At 36.4% G+C, this 23,546-nt stretch overlaps 1 protein-coding gene across 2 annotated transcripts in view; it reads left to right on the forward strand.

Annotated features, from left to right (window-relative positions):
* LOC134657451 (alpha-2 adrenergic receptor) overlaps positions 1 to 23,546 on the forward strand; it is a 547,428-nt gene that overhangs the window by 154,053 nt on the left and 369,829 nt on the right. For both annotated transcript variants that reach the window (XM_063513009.1, XM_063513010.1), the window contains exon 3: positions 1,108 to 2,282. In XM_063513009.1, coding sequence (XP_063369079.1) covers positions 1,746 to 2,282 — 537 coding nt within the window. In that variant the 5' untranslated portion in view covers positions 1,108 to 1,745. The remainder of the gene's footprint in view (positions 1 to 1,107; positions 2,283 to 23,546) is intronic.

Raw genomic sequence — 23,546 nt, forward strand, 5'->3', positions numbered from 1 at the left:
TTTATCACTTTTTGTTTTTTTTGTTATCAAACGCTTTTTCTCGTATTTCGACGAACGGGAACCCCAAAAAGTATCAGAGAAGAGACAAAAAGGTATTTTTTAAAGAAATAAAGTGTTGCGGCAGAATAAATTCAGATTTGCAAGTAATTTCGTGACGTTCGCTTTTTTCTGTCGGTAACTAGGTCTCGAATAAATGAATATTTTTCGTAATCATTTTCAAAGGGAAAAATACGATTTTTCGGCTTTGTTATCGGATTCGTCTATACTTTTTTTATTGACACGGTTCGGTAAGGGAGCCTCCTTTGTGAAAGTTGTAGGTGAGTTCTTTATTTTTGAAATTGTACCTACTCCTATTTGGGCATTTTTTATTTTTTGTAAAAAAATTATATCGTCAGATTTTGATAACATTTAGTAAGTTTGAAAAGCTCCTCCGTTTGTGTGGAATAAATAAAAAATCCAAGTTTGGAAAAAGAATGTACCTAAATAAGTATATTTCCTATGAGTTAGAAAAATACCACACGTTTTCGTAGCTTAGAGCAAGATTTTGTAGGTCGAAGGTATGGTGAAATTGCACTTATATTGTACATAATAGGGACCAAATTTTATCAAAATGTGACAGCGAAAAAGGAAAATCGACAACAAATTAAAAAATGGGCAAATTGGTTCCCTAAAAAGGGAATTTTTGACTTTTTTCAATTTAAATAATTAAATAGCTCTGGGTCATTATACACTCAAATAAATAAATAAATATTAAGGGTCAATTATACACATATACACCAACATTACAATCAACATTTAAAATAAAAATACTTAAGAAGATAATTAACTTAAAACCCGTAGGTACATTATACGTCATTTGTTTTCCTATAACTATTGTAGGTAAGTAATGCTAAAAAATACTCGAAAGGAAAGTTTCTGATTATCATTGTTTCAAAATGGCTCCACAAAATTATGCTTCTGAACCAAGTTTACTTTAAACCAGCTATAAATGAACATAGCTATAATACTCAGTGTACGCCGGCCCTTAATCGTTTATCTTGAGAATTTTCACATAATAACCTATAATGAAATTGTTATTAACGTGTCAAATTACTCTCCTTGTTACAGGACGCCTGACAATAGAGAAAATTACAGTTCTTAACGCCGAGGACAAGCACGCAATATTTCATTACCACACAATCGATGGCCGAGTGAGACGCGCCGCAGGAGATGTGACCAAGATGGCCGCTTGACTTTTAAACAAAATGGCCGATTTAAACAAATTTTGGGATCGCAGAAAATTGAAGAGCGCGCGATGACGTCACGAAGGTCCTTCGACTGTATAAAGTAACTTTTTTAATTTAGGACAGATAGACTTAGGGCTTGTTTGAGTGTGCTCTCCATCGCGAGTGTATATTTTTATTATTTTTTGCGCGTCTATTTTTTTTCACAAGATTTATGTGTTCGTTTCGGTGTTAAAGCAATATTAGATATGGTAACGCTTGTTTAATTCGTTTTGTATATAAAAATTTAGCGTACACATGTGTTAGTGCTAGAAACGATTGTATAATCACGCGTAGTTCGGAAAAAAACGGGTATAAAATAACGGTGTAAATATAAATAAAAAGTTAATATAATATTCCGTTCCTATAGGCAATAAATTAATTTTCACCTCTGAATTTCAACGGGGCCAAAAAAATCAATTCTAACCGGGTAGATAGTTCAAATTAAAAAAGCTGGCGTCATCAAGGAGAAAGAAATCCAAGATGGCGGCGGTTAATGTGACGGCTCTCGTTGCGAAAACCACCGTCCCGACGGACCTGAACGGCACGTTTTTCAACTCGACCTTCCTGGTCGCGACGGGCATCAGCCAAGAAGACTTCCTGGCGCTACAGATGTCAAACGCGACAGAGAACGCGACGTCAAACGAGTCCCTCAGCCACATGGTGTTGCAGGACTGGTATCCAAGTGGATACAGTCCATTTCACATAATTTTAGCGTCAGTGGTTGTGACAGTGTTGATGATAATGGTGGTGGTAGGGAATATGCTAGTGATCATAGCTATAGTGACAGAGAAAGCGTTGAAGAACATACAGAATTGGTTTATCGCGTCTTTGGCGGTGTCGGACTTTTTTCTGGGACTGATAATAATGCCGTTTTCGTTGGCGAACGAGCTGATGGGGTATTGGATCTTTGGGTTCTGGTGGTGCGAGATCCACTCGGCTATGGATGTGTTATTATGCACGGCGTCCATCATGAATTTGTGCCTCATCTCGCTGGATCGCTACTGGAGTATCACACAGGTGAGTTTAGTCTGTAATTTTTTTCAATTTTACACGAAAATCTAAATTACATTTTGGAGCGAGAATCGCTTGATATTGTATAAGGCGATTATTGCACGATAAAAAATAAAAGCTCGCCTATAATTATGTCTTTTGTATATGTAGCTATATATCAAGCACCGAAAACTTGACAGTTTACTTACGGATAAAGAGGCAATAGTAGTTTGTGTTACAAGGGATCAAAATGATATATTTCCGTCAGGGGCGTACATTGAATCCTGAGCGTAATGAGGGATTCAAGTGTTAACGCCCAAGACGAAATAATTTTGATACCGTGTGACACATATACTGCTTTTCACATCAACTATGAGGAAAATAAAAAAATCTTAGTGTTGACACAATCTGATGCTTAAACAGATTATTTAAGCTAAAAAAATAATGTGAAAAAAATTAAAAAATAGTGTGCTAGAACAGAAAAGTGTCACTATGATCCCTCCTAGCAGGGAAGAAAAAGCTCTTTTCCGAATAGGTGGTGTGAAAAAACTATACACTACCTTAAGGTGTGATATATACCTACCTAAAGGTTGAGTACATATATTCTAGACCCTTTATTCGTGTCAATATTTTTGAGGTATCCAATCAATCAATCTGCCAATCTTTTTGATCGAAGTGGAAATTACGTACCACATACATGGTCTTTCTTAGGAATTTTCATCAGACATTAGAAAATTTTTAATGTGGCCTTATTTAATGTCAACCAAAACAAAACGAAATAGTTAAATATTACGGTAAAAAAAACTGGATGCTTAGAACTATCTTCAAAATTATTACCTACCTACTTCAAAAGGATTTCAATTCCTAAAGTGTGCATTTTCGTGATTTTTATAAGCTAATTCCATGACGTTCTAAAGACTAGTCATGTCAGTAGAACGTGTTGCAACATTTTCCGTCAAACGATATTTGTGACGTCACAAAAAAAAAACCGATCCACCTAGTTACCGCCAATCATCCATTGAATTCAAATATCTGTCTTGGGAAGAGTTATAGCCACACAATGTTAATGGCGAAGACAATCGGCGGCGTCATTAATCATTTAAACAGAATTAATGATTAAATTGTTCCCATCGATTGCGAGCAATCGCTTCTGTAACCAGAATAAAATCCTTTAGTATTTACCGTTTGGCATAGACTAAGAATCCTCTAGACGGAGTTTAGAGCAATTATTTCATGAAACCGATGCTGCCAAAAATACTGGGGTGCGGGGGACGAGGTGAGCGAGTCCCGTGCCGTGATTGGTCCGTTCAAAGACACGGACGTCATATAAAGACACTTTGACTCGAAGATAGAGTAAAACTACCGTATATTTGTGGCAGAGGGGGTAGCGCTACTATGCTCAGTCTAGAGGATGTCTTCTCTGTGCCGTTTGGTAACTAAAAATTGGTAACCAGCTTCGAAACGATAAAGAAATGCTGAAACTGGGAGTATTGATTCCCATTCTGTAGCTGGTTACGAAATTTTGGTTACCAAACGGTACTAAAAGAATAAAATTTATATTTGAAGTGCTGGCAGTCACCAACAGATATATTGGAGCGGCCATGATGCTCACAAATATCTGAACACCCCTCTATTTTCAAGGCGTAAGACTGCGTGTTCCGATATTTTTGAGCCCCTCGGCCGCTCCGATATATCTGATGGCGACTGGTACTGTATTTCAAATAGTTTTTTGAATAAAGACCGGTTTATATTTTTGTTAACGATTTTTTTTATTCTTCAGAATTCGAAAAAAATTGGTAGATATACTTGGTCAACCAGATCAGGCAAATTTGAAAAATGTAGCCGCGAAGGGATATCGTCCCATAGAAAATTTGAATTTCGCGCCTTTTTTTACTGACAAGATTTGGTTGACCAGCTATATATAGTGTTCCCTATTCTATAGGAAAACCCCAAAAACTCTTCCTCTGAGTCAGTATTTTCGTAACACAACTGAAAATGATTTATATTATACTATTTTTGTCACAAATAGGGTATTTCCTTATTTATTCGGCCCAGAATAAGAAGTTCTTCAAAATTACTAAATTCTACCAAAAAAAAAACTAAATAATTAAAAATAACGCAGTTACACTGAAGCTGGTTTTCCATAGCTGATCCACTCTGCGTCGATAGAAATTATACACCATCATTAATGATTCCGATGACCGTGACGTCATAATAGCCGTCATTATAATGACTACTAGTTGCTGGTAAACGGTGTCTGCAAACTCGCTTGATGTGTCATTGTCATCTTATCTAATGATAATTCGCTACCTATTAATCCATGGAGCGCCCTAGTAGCACACGTGTGATACTAACTCAATTTGGGCCGTAGCGACTCAGTATCAGACGTGTGTTACTACAGATCAACATAACGTTAAGAGGAGTGTGGTCGAGCGTTTCTTCATACATTCTACTACGTTCCTTATTTTCCTCTCTGGATATTGACATTATGAACAATATTTTAACACAACTTAGTGATTAACTAACTGTAGCTATGCCTTTTAACTTTCTTCGATCATTATAATTTAGTAGTGAAAAACTAATTCCATCAAATTGTTTCATCATCATCATCATCATTATATCAGCCCTTACTCGCCCAACTGCTGCGCATAGGCCTCCCTTCTAGTACGTCAGTCACGTCCCGGTCTTGAAATAATTTCATCTAGAAGTAATCATCCAGAATTGTCTAAAAACTCCTAACTAAACATGAAATGGACAGTTTATAAAATAAACCGGCCAAGTGCGAGTCGGACTCGCGCACGGAGGGTTCCGCACCATCAACAAAAAATAGAGCAAAACAAGCAAAAAAAACAAGCATGAAAACGGTCACCTTAAATCTTGTGAGTCCCAGTGAGGGGGTTAACTTCGGTCACAAATCACGTTTGTTGTATGGGAGCCCCACTTAAATCTTTATTTTATTCTGTTTTTAGTATCTGTTGTTATAGCGGCAACAGAAATACATCATCTGTGAAAATTTCAACTGTCTAGCTATCACGGTTCGTGAGATACAGTCTGGTGACAGACGGACGGACGGACGGACGGACAGCGGAGTCTTAGTAATAGGGTCTCGTTTTTACCCTTTGGGTACGGAACCCTAATAAAACATGGGACACTTTCTGTCCTAAAATGGATGCCCTAAAACTGGTAGCATAGGGCATACAACTTCATTAAGAGAGTACCTATTAACAGTTTATGATTTTGTAATTATTATTCCCTAATATTGCCAAAACGTTGCTCTTTCTATAGCACCTATAGGATCTCTAGTAACCTACTTTATGTACCGTTGCATCTAAGAGAAGAGAATGCATATTGCGATGTCCACAACCAACTTTATCATACAAGACGCCCCCAAAACAAGCTCAGTTACACCAAAAATACTCTTAATATCATAATAATAAGACCGACGGCAGCTGCATTACCGCAAACAACATTGCAATTTAACATTACCACAACATATACAGCTACAACATTATATATTAGTCTTTAATATATTGTAATAGAGCGCAGCTAACCGCATTTAAGCATCATGAATATTGCACTACGAACATTGCAGTTCTGGTATTCGAAATTCGTCTTTATTTAGTTAGAAATAAGGGTGTTGTAATGTGATTTTTAGGTGTATGTACCGACAATTAAAAACAAAGATACTTTAAATATTAGCAAAATAAACTGGAAACGTTAACACTTAACAAACTCTCAAACTTTATTTATTCCAAATTCACTCAACCTTTTACCACCTTTAAAGTTTAATCCTCTCAATAGTTAGAAAACAAAATTAACCCTTCAAACGCTCAACTTACGAATACAAATGCTACAGGTAACTCTAAAATGCCATTTCGAGAATAAATGTAGGCATTCAGTTACATTGTTGCTGAAGTGTGAGGGTTGTTTTTAAAAGGGTTTAAGCGCCCTAAAGTTTGAAGAGGCTTAACCACTTTTGAATTAGGGTTTAAATTTATAATACTCGGGGGAAAGCGTCTTAGAAATAGTTGCAAATGAAATAACTTAACTGAGTTAGGTTGGCGGTGGCATAGAATATAAATAATACAGAGGTTTACTTATCTAAATGAAAATTATACTTATTTATAAGGGCCGATTTTCTTGTTGTCGAATTTTTTTTCGTCAGATTTTGATGAAGTTTTAAAGAGCTTCTCATTGGGCGAAATAAACACGAAACTCCTAGTTGTTTATTTGTTGTGTGTTGTTCTTGTGTTGTTTATATTATATGATTTTGTTGTTTTTATTGTGATGTGATTGATTTTTGAGTTTATGGTTGGTACACAATAAAGAATATTTACTGACTTAAATGTATGTAATTTTACGATGATTTACGAAAATTCCATACGATTTCGTAACTCACAGGAAAATTTGGTATTTTATACTGTACAAATTATTGTAATAGGGAACGCCGAATTTTATAGCATTCTGACAAAAAAATACAACACAATTAAAATCAGCTCATAAAGAATGCTCGGTGACAGGATATGTTTTTGTATCAACGGTATCAAATTAGTATTTTTTCAAGATTTACATGCGTTATGACAGGTTATTAGCCTAAGGTTTTTCAGAAAATATAATTCATTGGTATTTAAGTTGAATTTCTAGTTGAAAATTTTATCAAATGGGAACAATGGAGTGTCTCTCTTTTTTTTGTGAATTCAGGCATGTCAGCATAAATTTGCTCTCATCTATTAAATCTGTCCAAACAAAGAAGTTTTCATGTTCAATTTTTATTCTCGTGTCATAAATTATTAGGTACTGCGTCAATATTACATTTTTAGTCCCAAAAGTTCGCAAGTTCGAATCTTGTTCCAAGCGGTGACTTTTTTGAAATTTTTCCCTTAATTTAAAAATTAAAACGTTTTCTCGGTTTGGGTTGCGTGGCCAAAATATTATGTAGAAAATAAATCACTCAAACTAATACCCTCCACTATCTACCGTCCGGGTAAATATACTTTCTCTCACAAGTCTAAGCTCTGCTACTACATTGTCTGTGGCAGCATTGTTAACTAACCGGACTTGGGGGCTTAGATAAATTAGTTGTAAAGTATTTGAAACGATAAGACGAGTAATTTAACAAGCGCGAGTTATTACAAGTTTCCTCAAAAAATTACAGGAAAGAATAGTAAACATCTCCAAAACATCTCGCTTGGCGCGCTGTTCAAAATCCGATACAAAAATAGACAACGCAAACGCGAACGCTCGTCACGTTATCGAATGAAATTTACACTAGGGGTTCAGTGCACGTGCCTTCTGGCTGGTAAGTGATTTGCGTGTTTTACGTTCAGAGGGCCTACCGCGAACCACGTTCGACGTGTTGCCTTCCTGTCACACTTACATACAAATTTACAAGTGCGATAGAGAGGCAACACGTCGTACTTCGTTCGCGGTAGGCCCTCAGTAAACGAGGGCGCGTTAGAGCTGCATCGTTCGCTGGAATGTGCGTGGATATCCGCCATTTGTCTGTTTTTATAAGCACAGTGAACAGTGGAAGAAAAGTAAGATGAATTTGCACAGGTATGCGCAGGCAGAAAATAATTATTTAGCAATTTAGAAAACTAGTTTATAGGTAGATTCAGAAAATTTCAGATCGATTACATATCTTAGTTTGACTACCATTTTCTATTTATCTCTCTCAGTTGCCTTAATATTGACTAAAAGAGTTCCCTTAAAAGGATAAGTTCGCTTTTGTACACATTTATTGTATTATCTCGTTGTCATGTACTTTTTCGTGCAATTTTCACAACCTTTGTTAAAATAATCAACAACATGCATTTTAAGAAATCATTCCTGTAATGTTGTCAAAGAAATATACCGTTGACTGTCGGCTGTATTCGAACAATGCTTATAAGATGTCACAGCGGTACGATACTGTTCTGGCAGTGTCATAAGTGACATTTCTTCAACTAAAAATGTCACTTTTAACACTCATAAATCGGTATCGTATTGCTGTGACATATTTTAATTTAAGCATTGCTCAAAACCGCGTTGTGCTACGTTTACCTTTCTAAAGTGCTTAGTGTCCAAGCCTAGGGCTTTAGTTTAAGGCTAGGTCGATTACGGAAATTGTCTTCTGTTATAATTTATTCATGAAGGATGAAGGAATTAAAATATTGTCTTCGGTTCGTATTTGGTAAGCAGGTAGGTACTCGTTTACACAGAAGAAGACATTAAAATATTTCTTTATCTTACTTTTGGTAGCTGTAGTTATTTTATGGACGATAAAAAATCGTTACTTATATGGATGTTTTGTGTGTATTTATATATTTAAATATGTATGTCGTCGCGTAGTACCCATATAATTAGAGTTTTGCGTACGGGTATTAAAAAAAAATCTTTTATTTCTGACAAAGTCCATAGGAATATAGGTACATTAAAATTACATTTGGTACAAACAAAATTAAACAGGAATACAATTACAATTAAAATACATATATTATTCTTAATAGCTACTATTTACACTTAACACTAAAATACCTCCTTACAATAACCCCATACATAAATAACAATATATATTTAATGATTACTTATCTTTAACTGTGTACTGCGATAGGAAAGTACTATTAACGACCATAATGAAGGTACTCTGTCTCCGGTAAAAAGTATTATACTCTTACTTTTATCCATTTTTGCTGACAGTTAATGATATAATTTGACAGGAACGTATTTTTCATTTTGCGTTCAAAGCTCCATTAGTTATTTATTCTAAAACGACGTAAAAAGGGCTTTTTATTTAATGGTATGATTTTATGGGTGTAAGCAACGTTTAGCTAGGTATTTATTTTTTAATGTTTTTTATTTTGGAACTTTGCATTTTACTTTTTTGGGGTCTATAATGTAATGGATGTTTCAAGGAAATATGAATATACCTACTACTGATTTTGGTTTACTAGTGTAATTTTTTTTACTTTATTACTAAATTAAGTTTACTATTGGAACCCCTAGTGTAAATTTTATTCAATAGCGTGACGAGCGTTTTTTTACCTTCATTTTTGATATAACCTTTTATCGCTGACTGTATGTACTTTCAATAGGCAACTAATACTCATCGAGAAAATTCTAACAAACCCAAACACAATTAGATTGCGTTGTTTTATCATTGATCAATTTTTTGTCTTGTTTTGAGTTCCTATGGCCACCTGTGTCCATCATCAGAAACCAATATGACAATCGTTTGCGCCGTAGCGAACGAAACGCTTATGTCTATCCATTTAGTACGATAGCGAGAGAGAAAGGCATTTCGTTCGCTACAGCGCAATCGATTGTCATTTTGGCTAGGCCCCAGCCCGATAGCACCATAACAACATGTCTAGTTATTATGCGTCGGACAAAACATTACCTACTATTTTAGTGGTAAATTTATGATTAGGTAGTACCTACTATTTTAGTGGTACCTACATTTATGATTAGGTAGATAAAAACCATGTCTGTGCTGATACTTTGACAAGTCAAATTGTGTCCATACTACCATCGACAAGACATCCTCTAGACTGAGCATAGTAGCGCTACCCCCTGTCACAAATATATGGTAGTTTTACTCCATCTTCGAGTCAAAGTGTCTTTGTGTGACGTCCGTGTCTTTGAACGGACCACTCACGGCACGGGACTCGCTCACCTCGTCCCCCGCACCCCAGTATTTTTGGCAGCATCGGTTTCATGAAATAATTGCTCTAATTTAAACTTTCACGATTTTTACACATTATTAAATTGTACAACGGGACTTAATCGCGTATCTAAGTTTAAGATTTACCTCCGACGTTTCGAGGACGGCGTTGTCCCCGTGGTCTCGGAGAAGACTGGCTTAAGTTGACATCAGCATCTTCTAACCGCGCGAGTTTTTCGAACTACCCGCACTTGGTCTTGATTATCCGCTTGAACGTTTTGTGTTTTGCGTCCTCGAAACGTCGGAGGTAAATCTTAAACTTAGATACGCGATTAAGTCCCGTTGTACAATTTAATAATAATTGCTCTAAACTCCGTCTAGAGGATTCCTAGTCTATGCATCGACCACACTGTTAACTGACAGTTTATAAACCTTATTACAAAAGGCATAAGGTCCACCGATAGACAATTAAGAGTGTTGCTGTTTATACTCGATCAACTAGCAATTACAGGATACCATCTCCATAAATCTCACTACATTTTAAAAACAGAACGCAAATAAAACTGTCCGTATAAAAACCGGGAAAAACGTTTTTCAAAATGGCCGCCAGGATGAGCGATCGGCCGGTTGAAAGTGAAAAATGACCGGATATAAATACTGGGAGTTTTCACACTGACTTGAAGGGGTTTGAAATTATAATTTCCGTTTTTTTGTGAAGAAGAATGAGAAATGGCGTGATTTAGTCTGACGAGTGACGTGTACAGGGTGTAATTACTAATTATGAACGTGATGGGCATTTCAATTTCTAAAGCTCGAATCGACCTGTACGGATATGATGATCGTAATAATAAAAAAAATACATATTTAAAGAGCTAGTAAGTACCTAGACTTGGCTCACGGGATAACCGCCATGTGGGATGTTGATTCGACGATCATTGTCCCGATAGTTGTTTCAGCGAACGGTCTAATAGCGAAGAGTCTCGACCAACATCTTGAGAGACTCTCGCTAGGTGGTTGGATCAAGGGCCAGATCCAGAAGGCGGTGATCTTGGACACGGCGCGGATAGTCCGCCGGTTCCTCTCTCTGTGGCCCTGACCACCGGTAGCTTGGGCCTTGCCCCGCTGCTGGCGGCATCCTAGGTTAGGTTTTTTATAATGTGTTTATATGTATTTTTTATTGTTTTGTAAGTGTTTTTATATTTTACTTTTATATTCGTATTATAAATAACCTAACGTAAGAGGAAAAATAAATACGGAGAATAATAATAAAAAAAAAATAGATAAATCTAAGAAATTAAATGAATAAAAAAAATAGAATAAATCTAAGAAATTAAATGAATAAAGAAAAAAAATTATGGAATTTGTAGTAACAAGAGTTAAAGAACCATTAAAGGGTGTGGATTTTTTAGTGAATTTTTAAAGTGACCATAATTTTTAAAGAACATGAGTTGGATTTTTTTTTGTATTTTTATTATAACTGTTATGACTTGGTCTATCATCCGTTTACGGCTTGACGTCGATTTCTGGGACACCCTGTATATTAAGCAAATGTGTCTAGGTCGTCCTGCCATCGCCGTTTGGTATTCCCCTGCCCTGAGATCCGTCACGTGGGATCAATCACGAGATCCATCATTTTTTACGCGAAATGAACGAAGATAAATACTTAGAGACATTTACACCGCTAAATAATTTTAGATTTTTATTTTTGTTTTTTTTAATATTTTTTTTTTAGTTTTTTTTTGTAATTCGACATTTAGAGACTTTATATATCTCTATGTTATTGTAATACTTTAGCTTCCATTGATATTCGCGGTTTAAATGTATTTTATTTATAATTATTGTTGGTGTGTTTTTTTTGCTTGTATGTTAATTCCATGTTGACGTGTAAAAGTGCCCCTGTTGCCTAAATAAATGTTGACCTTTGATGATGTTTGAAACAAAAACAACCAAAATCGTAAAACAACCCTTGGTCAAGTTTTAAGTAAAACAAAATCATTTTCGCATTTGTTTCTAAACCATCCTGTAAACCAAAATAAAAAAGCGGCCAAGTGCGAGTCGGACTCGCCCATGAAGGGTTCCGTATTTAGGCGATTTATGACGTATAAAAAAAAAACTACTTACTAGATCTCGTTCAAACCAATTTTCGGTGGAAGTTTACATGGTAATGTACATCATATATTTTTTTTAGTTTTATCATTCTCTTATTTTAGAAGTTACAGGGGGGGGGGGGGACACACATTTTACCACTTTGGAAGTGTCTCTCGCGCAAACTATTCAGTTTAGAAAAAAATGATATTAGAAACCTCAATATCATTTTTGAAGACCTATCCATAGATACCCCACACGTATGGGTTTGATGAAAAAAAAATTTTTGAGTTTCAGTTCGAAGTATGGGGAACCCCAAAAATTTATTGTTTTTTTTCTATTTTTGTGTGAAAATCTTAATGCGGTTCACAGAATACATCTACTTACCAAGTTTCAACAGTATAGTTCTTATAGTTTCGGAGAAAAGTGGCTGTGACATACGGACGGACAGACGGACAGACGGACAGACGGACAGACGGACAGACGGACAGACAGACAGACATGACGAATCTATAAGGGTTCCGTTTTTTGCCATTTGGCTACGGAACCCTAACCGATAGCACCATAACAACATGTCTAGTTATTATGCGTCGGACAAAACATTACCTACTATTTTAGTGGTAAATTTATGATTAGGTAGTACCTACTATTTTAGTGGTACCTACATTTATGATTAGGTAGATAAAAACCATGTCTGTGCTGATACTTTGACAAGTCAAATTGTGTCCATACTACCATCGACAAGACATCCTCTAGACTGAGCATAGTAGCGCTACCCCCTGTCACAAATATATGGTAGTTTTACTCCATCTTCGAGTCAAAGTGTCTTTGTGTGACGTCCGTGTCTTTGAACGGACCACTCACGGCATGGGACTCACTCACCTCGTCCCCCGCACCCCAGTATTTTTGGCAGCATCGGTTTCATGAAATAATTGCTCTAATTTAAACTTTCACGATTTTTACACATTATTAAATTGTACAACGGGACTTAATCGCGTATCTAAGTTTAAGATTTACCTCCGACGTTTCGAGGACGGCGTTGTCCCCGTGGTCTCGGAGAAGACTGGCTTAAGTTGACATCAGCATCTTCTAACCGCGCGAGTTTTTCGAACTACCCGCACTTGGTCTTGATTATTCGCTTGAACGTTTTGTGTTTTGCGTCCTCGAAACGTCGGAGGTAAATCTTAAACTTAGATACGCGATTAAGTCCCGTTGTACAATTTAATAATAATTGCTCTAAACTCCGTCTAGAGGATTCCTAGTCTATGCATCGACCACACTGTTAACTGACAGTTTATAAACCTTATTACAAAAGGCATAAGGTCCACCGATAGACAATTAAGAGTGTTGCTGTTTATACTCGATCAACTAGCATTTACAGGATACCATCTCCATAAATCTCACTACATTTTAAAAACAGAACGCAAATAAAACTGTCCGTATAAAAACCGGGAAAAACGTTTTTCAAAATGGCCGCCAGGATGAGCGATCGGCCGGTTGAAAGTGAAAAATGACCGGATATAAATACTGGGAGTTTTCACACTGACTTGAAGGGGTTTGAAATTATAATTTCCGTTTTTTTGTGAAGAAGAATGAGAAATGGCGTGATTTAGTCTGACGAGTGACGTGTACAGGGTGTAATTACTAATTATGAACGTGATGGGCATTTCAATTTCTAAAGCTCGAATCGACCTGTACGGATATGATGATCGTAATAATAAAAAAAAATACATATTTAAAGAGCTAGTAAGTACCTAGACTTGCTCACGGGATAACCGCCATGTGGGATGTTGATTCGACGATCATTGTCCCGATAGTTGTTTCAGCGAACGGTCTAATAGCGAAGAGTCTCGACCAACATCTTGAGAGACTCTCGCTAGGTGGTTGGATCAAGGGCCAGATCCAGAAGGCGGTGATCTTGGACACGGCGCGGATAGTCCGCCGGTTCCTCTCTCTGTGGCCCTGACCACCGGTAGCTTGGGCCTTGCCCCGCTGCTGGCGGCATCCTAGGTTAGGTTTTTTATAATGTGTTTATATGTATTTTTTATTGTTTTGTAAGTGTTTTTATATTTTACTTTTATATTCGTATTATAAATAACCTAACGTAAGAGGAAAAATAAATACGGAGAATAATAATAAAAAAAAATAGATAAATCTAAGAAATTAAATGAATAAAAAAAATAGAATAAATCTAAGAAATTAAATGAATAAAGAAAAAAAATTATGGAATTTGTAGTAACAAGAGTTAAAGAACCATTAAAGGGTGTGGATTTTTTAGTGAATTTTTAAAGTGACCATAATTTTTAAAGAACATGAGTTGGATTTTTTTTTGTATTTTTATTATAACTGTTATGACTTGGTCTATCATCCGTTTACGGCTTGACGTCGATTTCTGGGACACCCTGTATATTATGCAAATGTGTCTAGGTCGTCCTGCCATCGCCGTTTGGTATTCCCCTGCCCTGAGATCCGTCACGTGGGATCAATCACGAGATCCATCATTTTTTACGCGAAATTAACGAAGATAAATACTTAGAGACATTTACACCGCTAAATAATTTTAGATTTTTATTTTTGTTTTTTTTAATATTATATTTTTAGTTTTTTTTTGTAATTCGACATTTAGAGACTTTATATATCTCTATGTTATTGTAATACTTTAGCTTCCATTGATATTCGCGGTTTAAATGTATTTTATTTATAATTATTGTTGGTGTGTTTTTTTTGCTTGTATGTTAATTCCATGTTGACGTGTAAAAGTGCCCCTGTGGCCTAAATAAATGTTGACCTTTGATGATGTTTGAAACAAAAACAACCAAAATCGTAAAACAACCCTTGGTCAAGTTTTAAGTAAAACAAAATCATTTTCGCATTTGTTTCTAAACCATCCTGTAAACCAAAATAAAAAAGCGGCCAAGTGCGAGTCGGACTCGCCCATGAAGGGTTCCGTATTTAGGCGATTTATGACGTATAAAAAAAAACTACTTACTAGATCTCGTTCAAACCAATTTTCGGTGGAAGTTTACATGGTAATGTACATCATATATTTTTTTTAGTTTTATCATTCTCTTATTTTAGAAGTTACAGGGGGGGGGACACACATTTTACCACTTTGGAAGTGTCTCTCGCGCAAACTATTCAGTTTAGAAAAAAATGATATTAGAAACCTCAATATCATTTTTGAAGACCTATCCATAGATACCCCACACGTATGGGTTTGATGAAAAAAAAATTTTTGAGTTTCAGTTCGAAGTATGGGGAACCCCAAAAATTTATTGTTTTTTTTTCTATTTTTGTGTGAAAATCTTAATGCGGTTCACAGAATACATCTACTTACCAAGTTTCAACAGTATAGTTCTTATAGTTTCGGAGAAAAGTGGCTGTGACATACGGACGGACAGACGGACAGACGGACAGACAGACAGACATGACGAATCTATAAGGGTTCCGTTTTTTGCCATTTGGCTACGGAACCCTAAAAATCACTAAGCGACAAAAAACACCACTATTTTCTCATAAACAAAACGGTACAAAGAAACATTTTAACACAGCCCGAACCTTTTTCGCATCAAACTGATTTCTCAGATGGAATAAAAACAAAAACTTCAAGCTTGGTCGCATACGAAACTAGGTGCGGTGTAAAAAGGGTCCAACCCGAAAACTAATAGTTTTAGTTCGTAAGTTTTGGTGGAACAGGGGATGATTACGAACCAAATGTGCCGTGGATACCCTGTGTTTACATTTTCGGAAAAGGTTTAGCATAAGCTTTTGTTATTAAACAGTGGGATGCTTATCATCTGGAACAGTCCACGCTCTAGGGTGTACGGTTTAAGATTTATGACAATAATTCAGCCTTTATACGGCAAGTGGGCACAGAGGGGTTACCGCAAAAACCGAATTTCGCAAATTGCGGGCATTTTTCACTGTCACTCTAATTACGCCTTCATAAGAGTAAAAGAGAAAGATCCCCGCAATTTGCGAAATTCGGTTTTCGCGGTAGCCCCTCAGATCTGTCATGCGTGAGAGGGTTTTGGGCTATCGTCTCCATGCTAGCCCAATGTGGGTTAAGGAGTACACACATAGGTTTCAATACACGACACATACACACACACACTACACGATTCACTAGACGATTCAACGGAGCCACGCCGTTCTGTCGCCTAAATAGTGTTTAGTTTTTAAACTCATAAAATTATACGTATAATAAGGTATAATTATGTTATATTGTTGCCTAAATTAAATTTTAAAATAAATAAATAAATAGGCACACTTTTTAATTTCTTCGCATAATTGCGCGGGATTCTTTGCGATATTTTCCTTCATCGAAAAACTAGTAGTACCTACCTAAATATCAAATGATATTCCGTACATAAATTCCGGAAAACTCATTGGTACAAGCGGTCACCGAGCGCGCCAAGCGGGACGTTTTGGAAACTCAAAATCTCATACAAAATGAGACGTTTTCTATTATTATAGTTGTTACAGTAGGTCCTTGCTTTCAAAATGAGACTTATCTCAAGCACGCGTATTTTGTTAGTTATTTTCAAAACCAATATAGATATAAAAAAAAATATTGATATAGGTCGACGGGAAATTGAAAAAGGAATTAGAATATGCCAAAATCAAAAAATCGTAAAAAAACAGCGATTTTTTTATTTGCACCGACGATATGTCAAGTTTTGACACTGTCAGTGACTCATGGTACGGGCTTAGGGGTACTGTTTACTTAAAACCATATTTGGGTTAACTTACTAATAAGTACGAATAAATAAACTAGTCATTTTGAAAAACTCTTAAATGTAGTAACTTTTCTTCACGTAATTATAAAATATCTCGGTCATAAATCAATTACATCGGTGGAGGGCCGTCACTCCGCGATAATAAAAGTTGCATAATTTGTCTCTGTCGGGGCAGAGGTACTAGCGAGGGTTCCGTAGTTGGCACCGAACCCTTTTTCATAAGTCATTGGCAAATAAGCGTACGGCCCGTCTGGTAAGCTGTTACTGTAGGCCATGGAACCTTGGAACTCCAAAATACAAAATTATTTATTTGTCCAACATAGGTAATAGGGTGTTACAGTTCAGTCAGTTTCACTATGTGGCGCCTTACGGCATACAAATTTTGAGAGCATGGATGTCAAAATATAATAGGTATTTACATAAATTATTTACAAGTCCTTTTATCATCTAAAAAATCTTTTATTGAGTAGTAACTCTTTCGAATCAGTATTCTTGGGGCCATTCCAACTACAATTTTTTGGAATAGCATCGTTTTCGGTACGAGTGTAATATTTTACCCCGTAATCGTGAGCTTTTAAAGTTTAAGAATAGATGGGAGTCACATTTCACAAAAACACACATTTCAAAAATATATAGGCTAGGAAGAGTTAGAATCTTAAGATTTTGAAAATAAGGCTAATACAAGATTCCTCAAAGCGAATACCACACAAGGATCTTACACACTTTTTTTGAGCTAGAAATGCCATTTCTCGGTCTGTAGAGTTGCCCCAAAATATTATGCCGTATCTTAGAGTCGATGTTACAAAGGCATGGTAACCACTCCACTTTGAATTTAATTTGTTCTGAAACTGTCAGCTGTCAAATGTGAAATGATATATTACAAAATAAGGAAACAGAATCGGGCTCTTGTACACTTTTTTATCGAAATGTTATTCCAACATTGCTTGTTGAACAAGCAACAAAAACAAGACATGTCTACAGAACTCTAATTTCCTTGACTTTTACGCGTTTTTCCTACAATTCTTACAAAAATTACCCCAAAATAGAGTTATTACACTTTGCCACAGTCCCACAAAAAAGGGTGTAAATCGCTTTTACGCAATTTCCGCGCATTCGTGGGGAATTAAGTCGTTCATTTCGCTACATTTTCGCTAAAAACTCATGTTTTTGTGGCAAATTGCACGTTAGTCTACCTAATGTGTGTTTTAGGGATAAGTCACCTTTGAAAAGGTCTTTATTTTAAGGCAGGCATACTTATGTTTAAATTATGAAGGCCTTTATATTTACGATGAATAATACAGCTAAATTAACATTTCAGTTCTAAACATTAATTACAATTAAGCTTTTATTAGTTAAGCACTATTAAAATAACAAACGGCAATTTAGTATGCAATTTCTCATATTTAACTTAGTACTATTTCTGCCCACCTAAGCTAAAGGCGATTTTTCAAAATAAATCATCTTGAAAGTGGATCTTTCAGATAAAGGATTTTCAATTCATTGCCAATGCATTCAATTTTCATTTGAGATACTTCTATTTAAGTTAGCTTAGCAGGGCAGATTTAGTGTAGGGCAAGGCGTGGCTCACTCCGCGATTTCGTCGCGTCGCTACAAGTACCTACAAGTACCTACAAGTACATACAGGGAAAAAATACGCTTGAAAACTTCAACGAAGGGCGCCAAAACCCGTCTTCGCTCTACCCTGATCAAGGGCTCGGGCCGGCACTGCATGCAGGTCACACCAATTTTGGTGTCTAGGCATATTAGTTGCCGCGCACCGCTACGGAACGGACGCCTGCTCGCGCTTGCGCCACCTAGCGTTCATATCTGTCGTAATAGAGGCGTTTTGTTAGAGAGTGAATCTTCTGTATCTAGTACTATTATGTATTGTATGTATGTATCGGGTACTCTTTATTGTACAAAACACAAATTTATGGCACAGGAGTTATTATTGAAGTGAAAACTTCTTTAGCGGTGCTGTGCACTTTTTGAGGTGGGGAAAAAATGTTAAACTCGCGACAGGTCACGTTACCGACAGATTGAAAATTCGTAAGACGGACACGACGTGACCTGATCGAAAAACTGTTACAATGTCATTGAGTTTTCACTTTTGCCGGCACTCCCGGAGTGCAACCCGTTGTTTTTTTTTTATTCTGTGGAAGGTCTACATCGACCCCTATGCCCCATAAATTATTATTTATTTATTAAGCCCCTATTTCCGGAAGTGGTAATTTTGGCGAGTACTAAAAACCGTCTCTTTATACACCCAGTAACCGGCACAATGATATACAGGACACGATTTTGAATTATACATGGTGTTCCCGCCTTTCTAGTCTTTCTACTGTGTCAGGAAGGTGATAAATTGTAGATGTGGTATCGCTTTTTTAGCAAATTCGTTAAAAGTGTAAAAATTAAGTGAAACCCGTTCGTGAGATGCGTACCAATTAGTGTTGACGCGTACCAATTAATAACGTTCATTTCGAGGCCTAAAGACTCGAACCCTTAAGACTCTCGAGGCTTAACGCCTCAAAGGCGGCAAAGACGATTTTTTACATCCATACGCGTAAAATAAACAAATACAATTCTCAAATATAGTCGAGTCTTCAAGACTTACGAGTCTTGAGGGCTCGAGTCTTTAAGCCTAAAAATAAGCGTTATTTACAACACTGGTACCAATCACTAAGACGCTTGTCAAGGTCTTATCAAAACAATTTTCAAAACCACACATTGTTAAATTAGAATTGACCTCTTGTACTATAAAGAAAAGGAGCACACCTCGTTTTGAGGTATCGGTGTTTGGTGCCCAAAGCACAAGCCTTCTTTAACTTAAGGGAGACCGAGGTGAGTTAAAACAGAGGTAGGTTGAAACGTCAATTTTGAGACATCCGAATTTGAGATAACCGTTATTGAGCTGGAATCCGCTGGTCCTTTAATATGCGTCCTTGCCTCAAGACGATTATAAATACCACGAAAGTGACGTTGTTTCAACTTACCGCTGTTTTTACTCACCTCGGTACGTACTGTGGAACTAGGTCAATTTGTAGGTCATATTTAATTACAGGCTTAGTATCAGAGAAGCCATATTGCATAATTATTATTAATTTGCCTCTAGCCTGCTCCCATTCACTACCACTGCGTGGCTGGTGTCCTCATGTGCTCTCAATGTGCGCGGGGGTTCACCTCGAAGATCGGCTACGTCATTTATCTTCGGGCGCACGAGCGCCGAGCAAACTAGAAGTCGAAGTGGTCGCCATGGCCGAAATCGGTCGGAAGGATCATCATCATCATCTTTTTTTTTCTTATCTAAACTGGTAAAACAAAACCGAAAGCGAACCACGAAAAAACCATGATGCCACATCAAATTGACACTTCAGTTCTTAGCTCTTCGCGCTGATGTATTGGCCCATTTTTAAGGGATGTCAAAACGGGGCCTAGTTTCTTTTTTTTTATTTCGCTGCTCTTTTGTCGAGTTGAAATGAGCCGCTGTTTCACGATGAAATATAATAAAAGGGAAGTGGTAGTTTTGTAGGAAAGGGTCTTAAAAATGGACGATCGTATTTCATATGGCTGGTTGAATTCGTGAGAAAGTGCGCTGAAGGACGCTGGTTTCTAGGTATAGAGACAAAAATCTTTTAATTTTCAAGGCGCATAAAGAGAATTACATGACACAAACACACCCACATATTATACACTTAGGGCTACATGCACCATCCCAATAACCCGGGGTTAAGCGGTTAAACAGTAAACCCAGTGTCAAATTGTACTGGTAACCATGGTAACTCCAGTTTTAATCGGTTAACTCCGGGTTAGTGGAATGGTGCAAGTTGGTCTAAGGCTGCTGAAATCAAATAAAGTGCATTAGGATAACTTTGAAAGCGCGGTAATTTTGAAAATGGTTAATATTTGTATTCTCAGTCTAATATTTTAATACCATTATATCTTCTTCGAACATTCCAAGCCCGCTGAAAGAGCTGAATTATTGTAACTCAACTGTTAACTGAATGCACTAAAATAAGCTTAAGAGTCTTACATAGATTACCTACTTCAGACTCCGTGTTATAAAGCGATAAAGACTCACGAAGGCAGCAGTTATCCGAGCGATGACTGTATTTTGAACTGGGATCCTTTTCCGAACATCGAAATTCAAAAATTTCGTCACGTTATAGTGCAAGAGCGATACAGAAAGCTGTTAGGTTTTTTTTATCCGTCAAATACTATCCCACGGACCAGTCTAATGAGTTTCATCGTGGACTATTGTACACATTCTTTTATGGACGCTGTTTTAACCATCATAATTATTGATGTTAAAAGCCAATGATTATTTTATACCATAATTATATTTATTGCTGTAAACAAGGACTCAACTAAAACGAATAATTCAATAAAATAATCAACTCAATAAATTTATTTCAGACCATATATCCATAGTGTAGGTTAATCATTCCCTTAATCTTATGTTAATCAAACTTATAATATGTACCCTAAGCAGCCAAAGCCTCTAAATGCCTTGTAAACAGCGTATCAGTATTTCTGATAGACGTAAGCAGGCGACCCTAACACTAGGCGTTAAATTTGCGGTCTTCCAAAAATATGCATGGCAATGACAATAATAATATCTCTTATTTGGTTCGTCTAGCAAAAGTGGTCTGTGTAGCGTTACTGACGAAACCGTGTGAACTTCAAACAATATGTTTTCGTAGCTGAGAATGTAAGCTAAGTTTCTGCAGAATACTGATATTAGCGATTTAAATAGCTTTCTCCACAATTTAAATCGGTGTAGAATAACGTTTATTGATGTTTCCATGAATTGAGCTGTAATTTATACAGTGTTTTGTTTTAAGTGGGACACTGAGAAGCCATTACACAATAGGGTCAAGTATTTGACTAAAACTAAAAATCTAGATATCTAAAGAGGGCATAGCGCTAAAGATACTGGCAGCATTTCCTCGCTGAATCACAACGCTTATTCGTTGAGCTGCCAGCTCTTTTGTCCCCAGTGACCTCAACCAGCCGTTTGGCGAAATCCGAAAAAAACCGCACAGAAGCTTTATGCCGCATTACTTACTACTATCATAATCTCATTTTGAGTAGATATTTATTTAATTTTACTCAACACAATTCTGATAAGTAAGTTTTGCGCGCAACAGAAGTAAAACGAATATAAACAAGTTTAGATTTTGTAAGTTCAAATGCTACTTAGCTTCTCTAATCTTATCTTCAAATTTCTCAACAATATTACAAACAGTTAAACTCGCTTTTAAACCAGTTTAATCCAGTTACTTATTGCAAAAAGACGATAAAATGGAAAACATTAGAAATGGCACAAACGTAATCCAATCTGTCTTTTGGGAATAACTGGAAGTCTCCGATTGGTAACTACTTAAATATTAGCAATGAAAATGAAAATAATGGAACGGTTTTGGAACGGCATTTGGGTTTTAAAAATCGGTTATTAATTTGATATTATCGCTCAATGTCTTCCTCGCGTTCGGTGCGAGTGTGGTGAGGATAATATCATATCAATATCATATTATTAAAATATTTTTGGAATCTGAATGCCACTTCAGAGGCTATGTGAAGTTTTGAAGCGTTAAGGGCTTTTACAGCGTCAAAGATTTATTGAGAGTTTTTTATTTTTTTATTCAAAATATGTAGGTAATGAATAGGTACTAACAAAATATGGATCACGGTCTGTAATAAAATATTGAAATTTCAATATTTCATAACTATGTAATGGATTATTAATGCTATTAATGGATAATGCATTACGACGTTACGAGCGACAGTACCAGTACCTACACGTTTTTATACGAATCAGTAAAAATTGGAAAATGTATTAAAATAATAAGTATGAACCTTATATCCTCGACATAAGGTCTTTTTATGGGAATTGTGTCCATTTTCTGCTTTTTTTTTAAACCTACAAATTCCTTACAACCGCGACCTATTTTTACTTCTTAAAATCCTCACGTTCAGACCACTAAATCACGCCAAAATAAATTACCTACCTAACCTGCGCAAAAATCACAGTCTAAATAGCACCTTAATATCTTAGAAATGTGGTGTAAAATCGGTTAATATAATTAAGTATATAAGCAAGAAAGCTTACAAATCTGAAGCCATTAAAATGAGACGGTTGGGGCGTATTAATTTTCATTTAAATGGGCAGGAGGGTTTTATTAATGACTAGTCGCGGTTAGCGAATTTGGTCTTGTATGTCTTGGATAGGTACCTGGAGTTGCAAGTCTATTCAGTTGATAACATAATATGTCTAGGTTGTATATGTTATAAGTACCTACGAGTTAGGCTCATAATTACTACCAGAATTTATTTGTGTCAGCGCGAATCGCAAAGAAATGATATCCCAATTTGCAAGAAAACAGTACAAAACCTTAACTCAAGTGCGTGTAAATAACCAGGAAGCAGCCATCAACCCGCAGAAGCTTCTGCCAGCTGCAGAACACAAAACTACCGCGCGGTTTTCTGGTGAAAATTCATTTAATTTACCAGAAAATGTAGCGTAAAGCCAATAATGGTAGGTGGACTGTAATTGCTGTACCTATACTATACACTATACTGACCTAAAGGAAGGTGACTGGGTTTATCCTTACATGACCAGATTTTGTAGCCAAACGATTAAATAAATGGCATGTTAATGTGTGTCATGTATTACGAATCTATTTTGTAATATAACCCACAAAAAATAACCAAGCCCTTTCAGCTAAGTACCTATATCTTTTCTCTCCGAAAAGTAATTCACGTTATAGAATTCAGCCTACTCAGCCTAAAACACGCCCAGCAGACAATTAACGCCTCTCTATTATG

Source organism: Cydia amplana, chromosome 20 (assembly GCF_948474715.1).
Source record: "Cydia amplana chromosome 20, ilCydAmpl1.1, whole genome shotgun sequence".
Lineage (NCBI taxonomy): Eukaryota > Metazoa > Arthropoda > Insecta > Lepidoptera > Tortricidae > Cydia > Cydia amplana.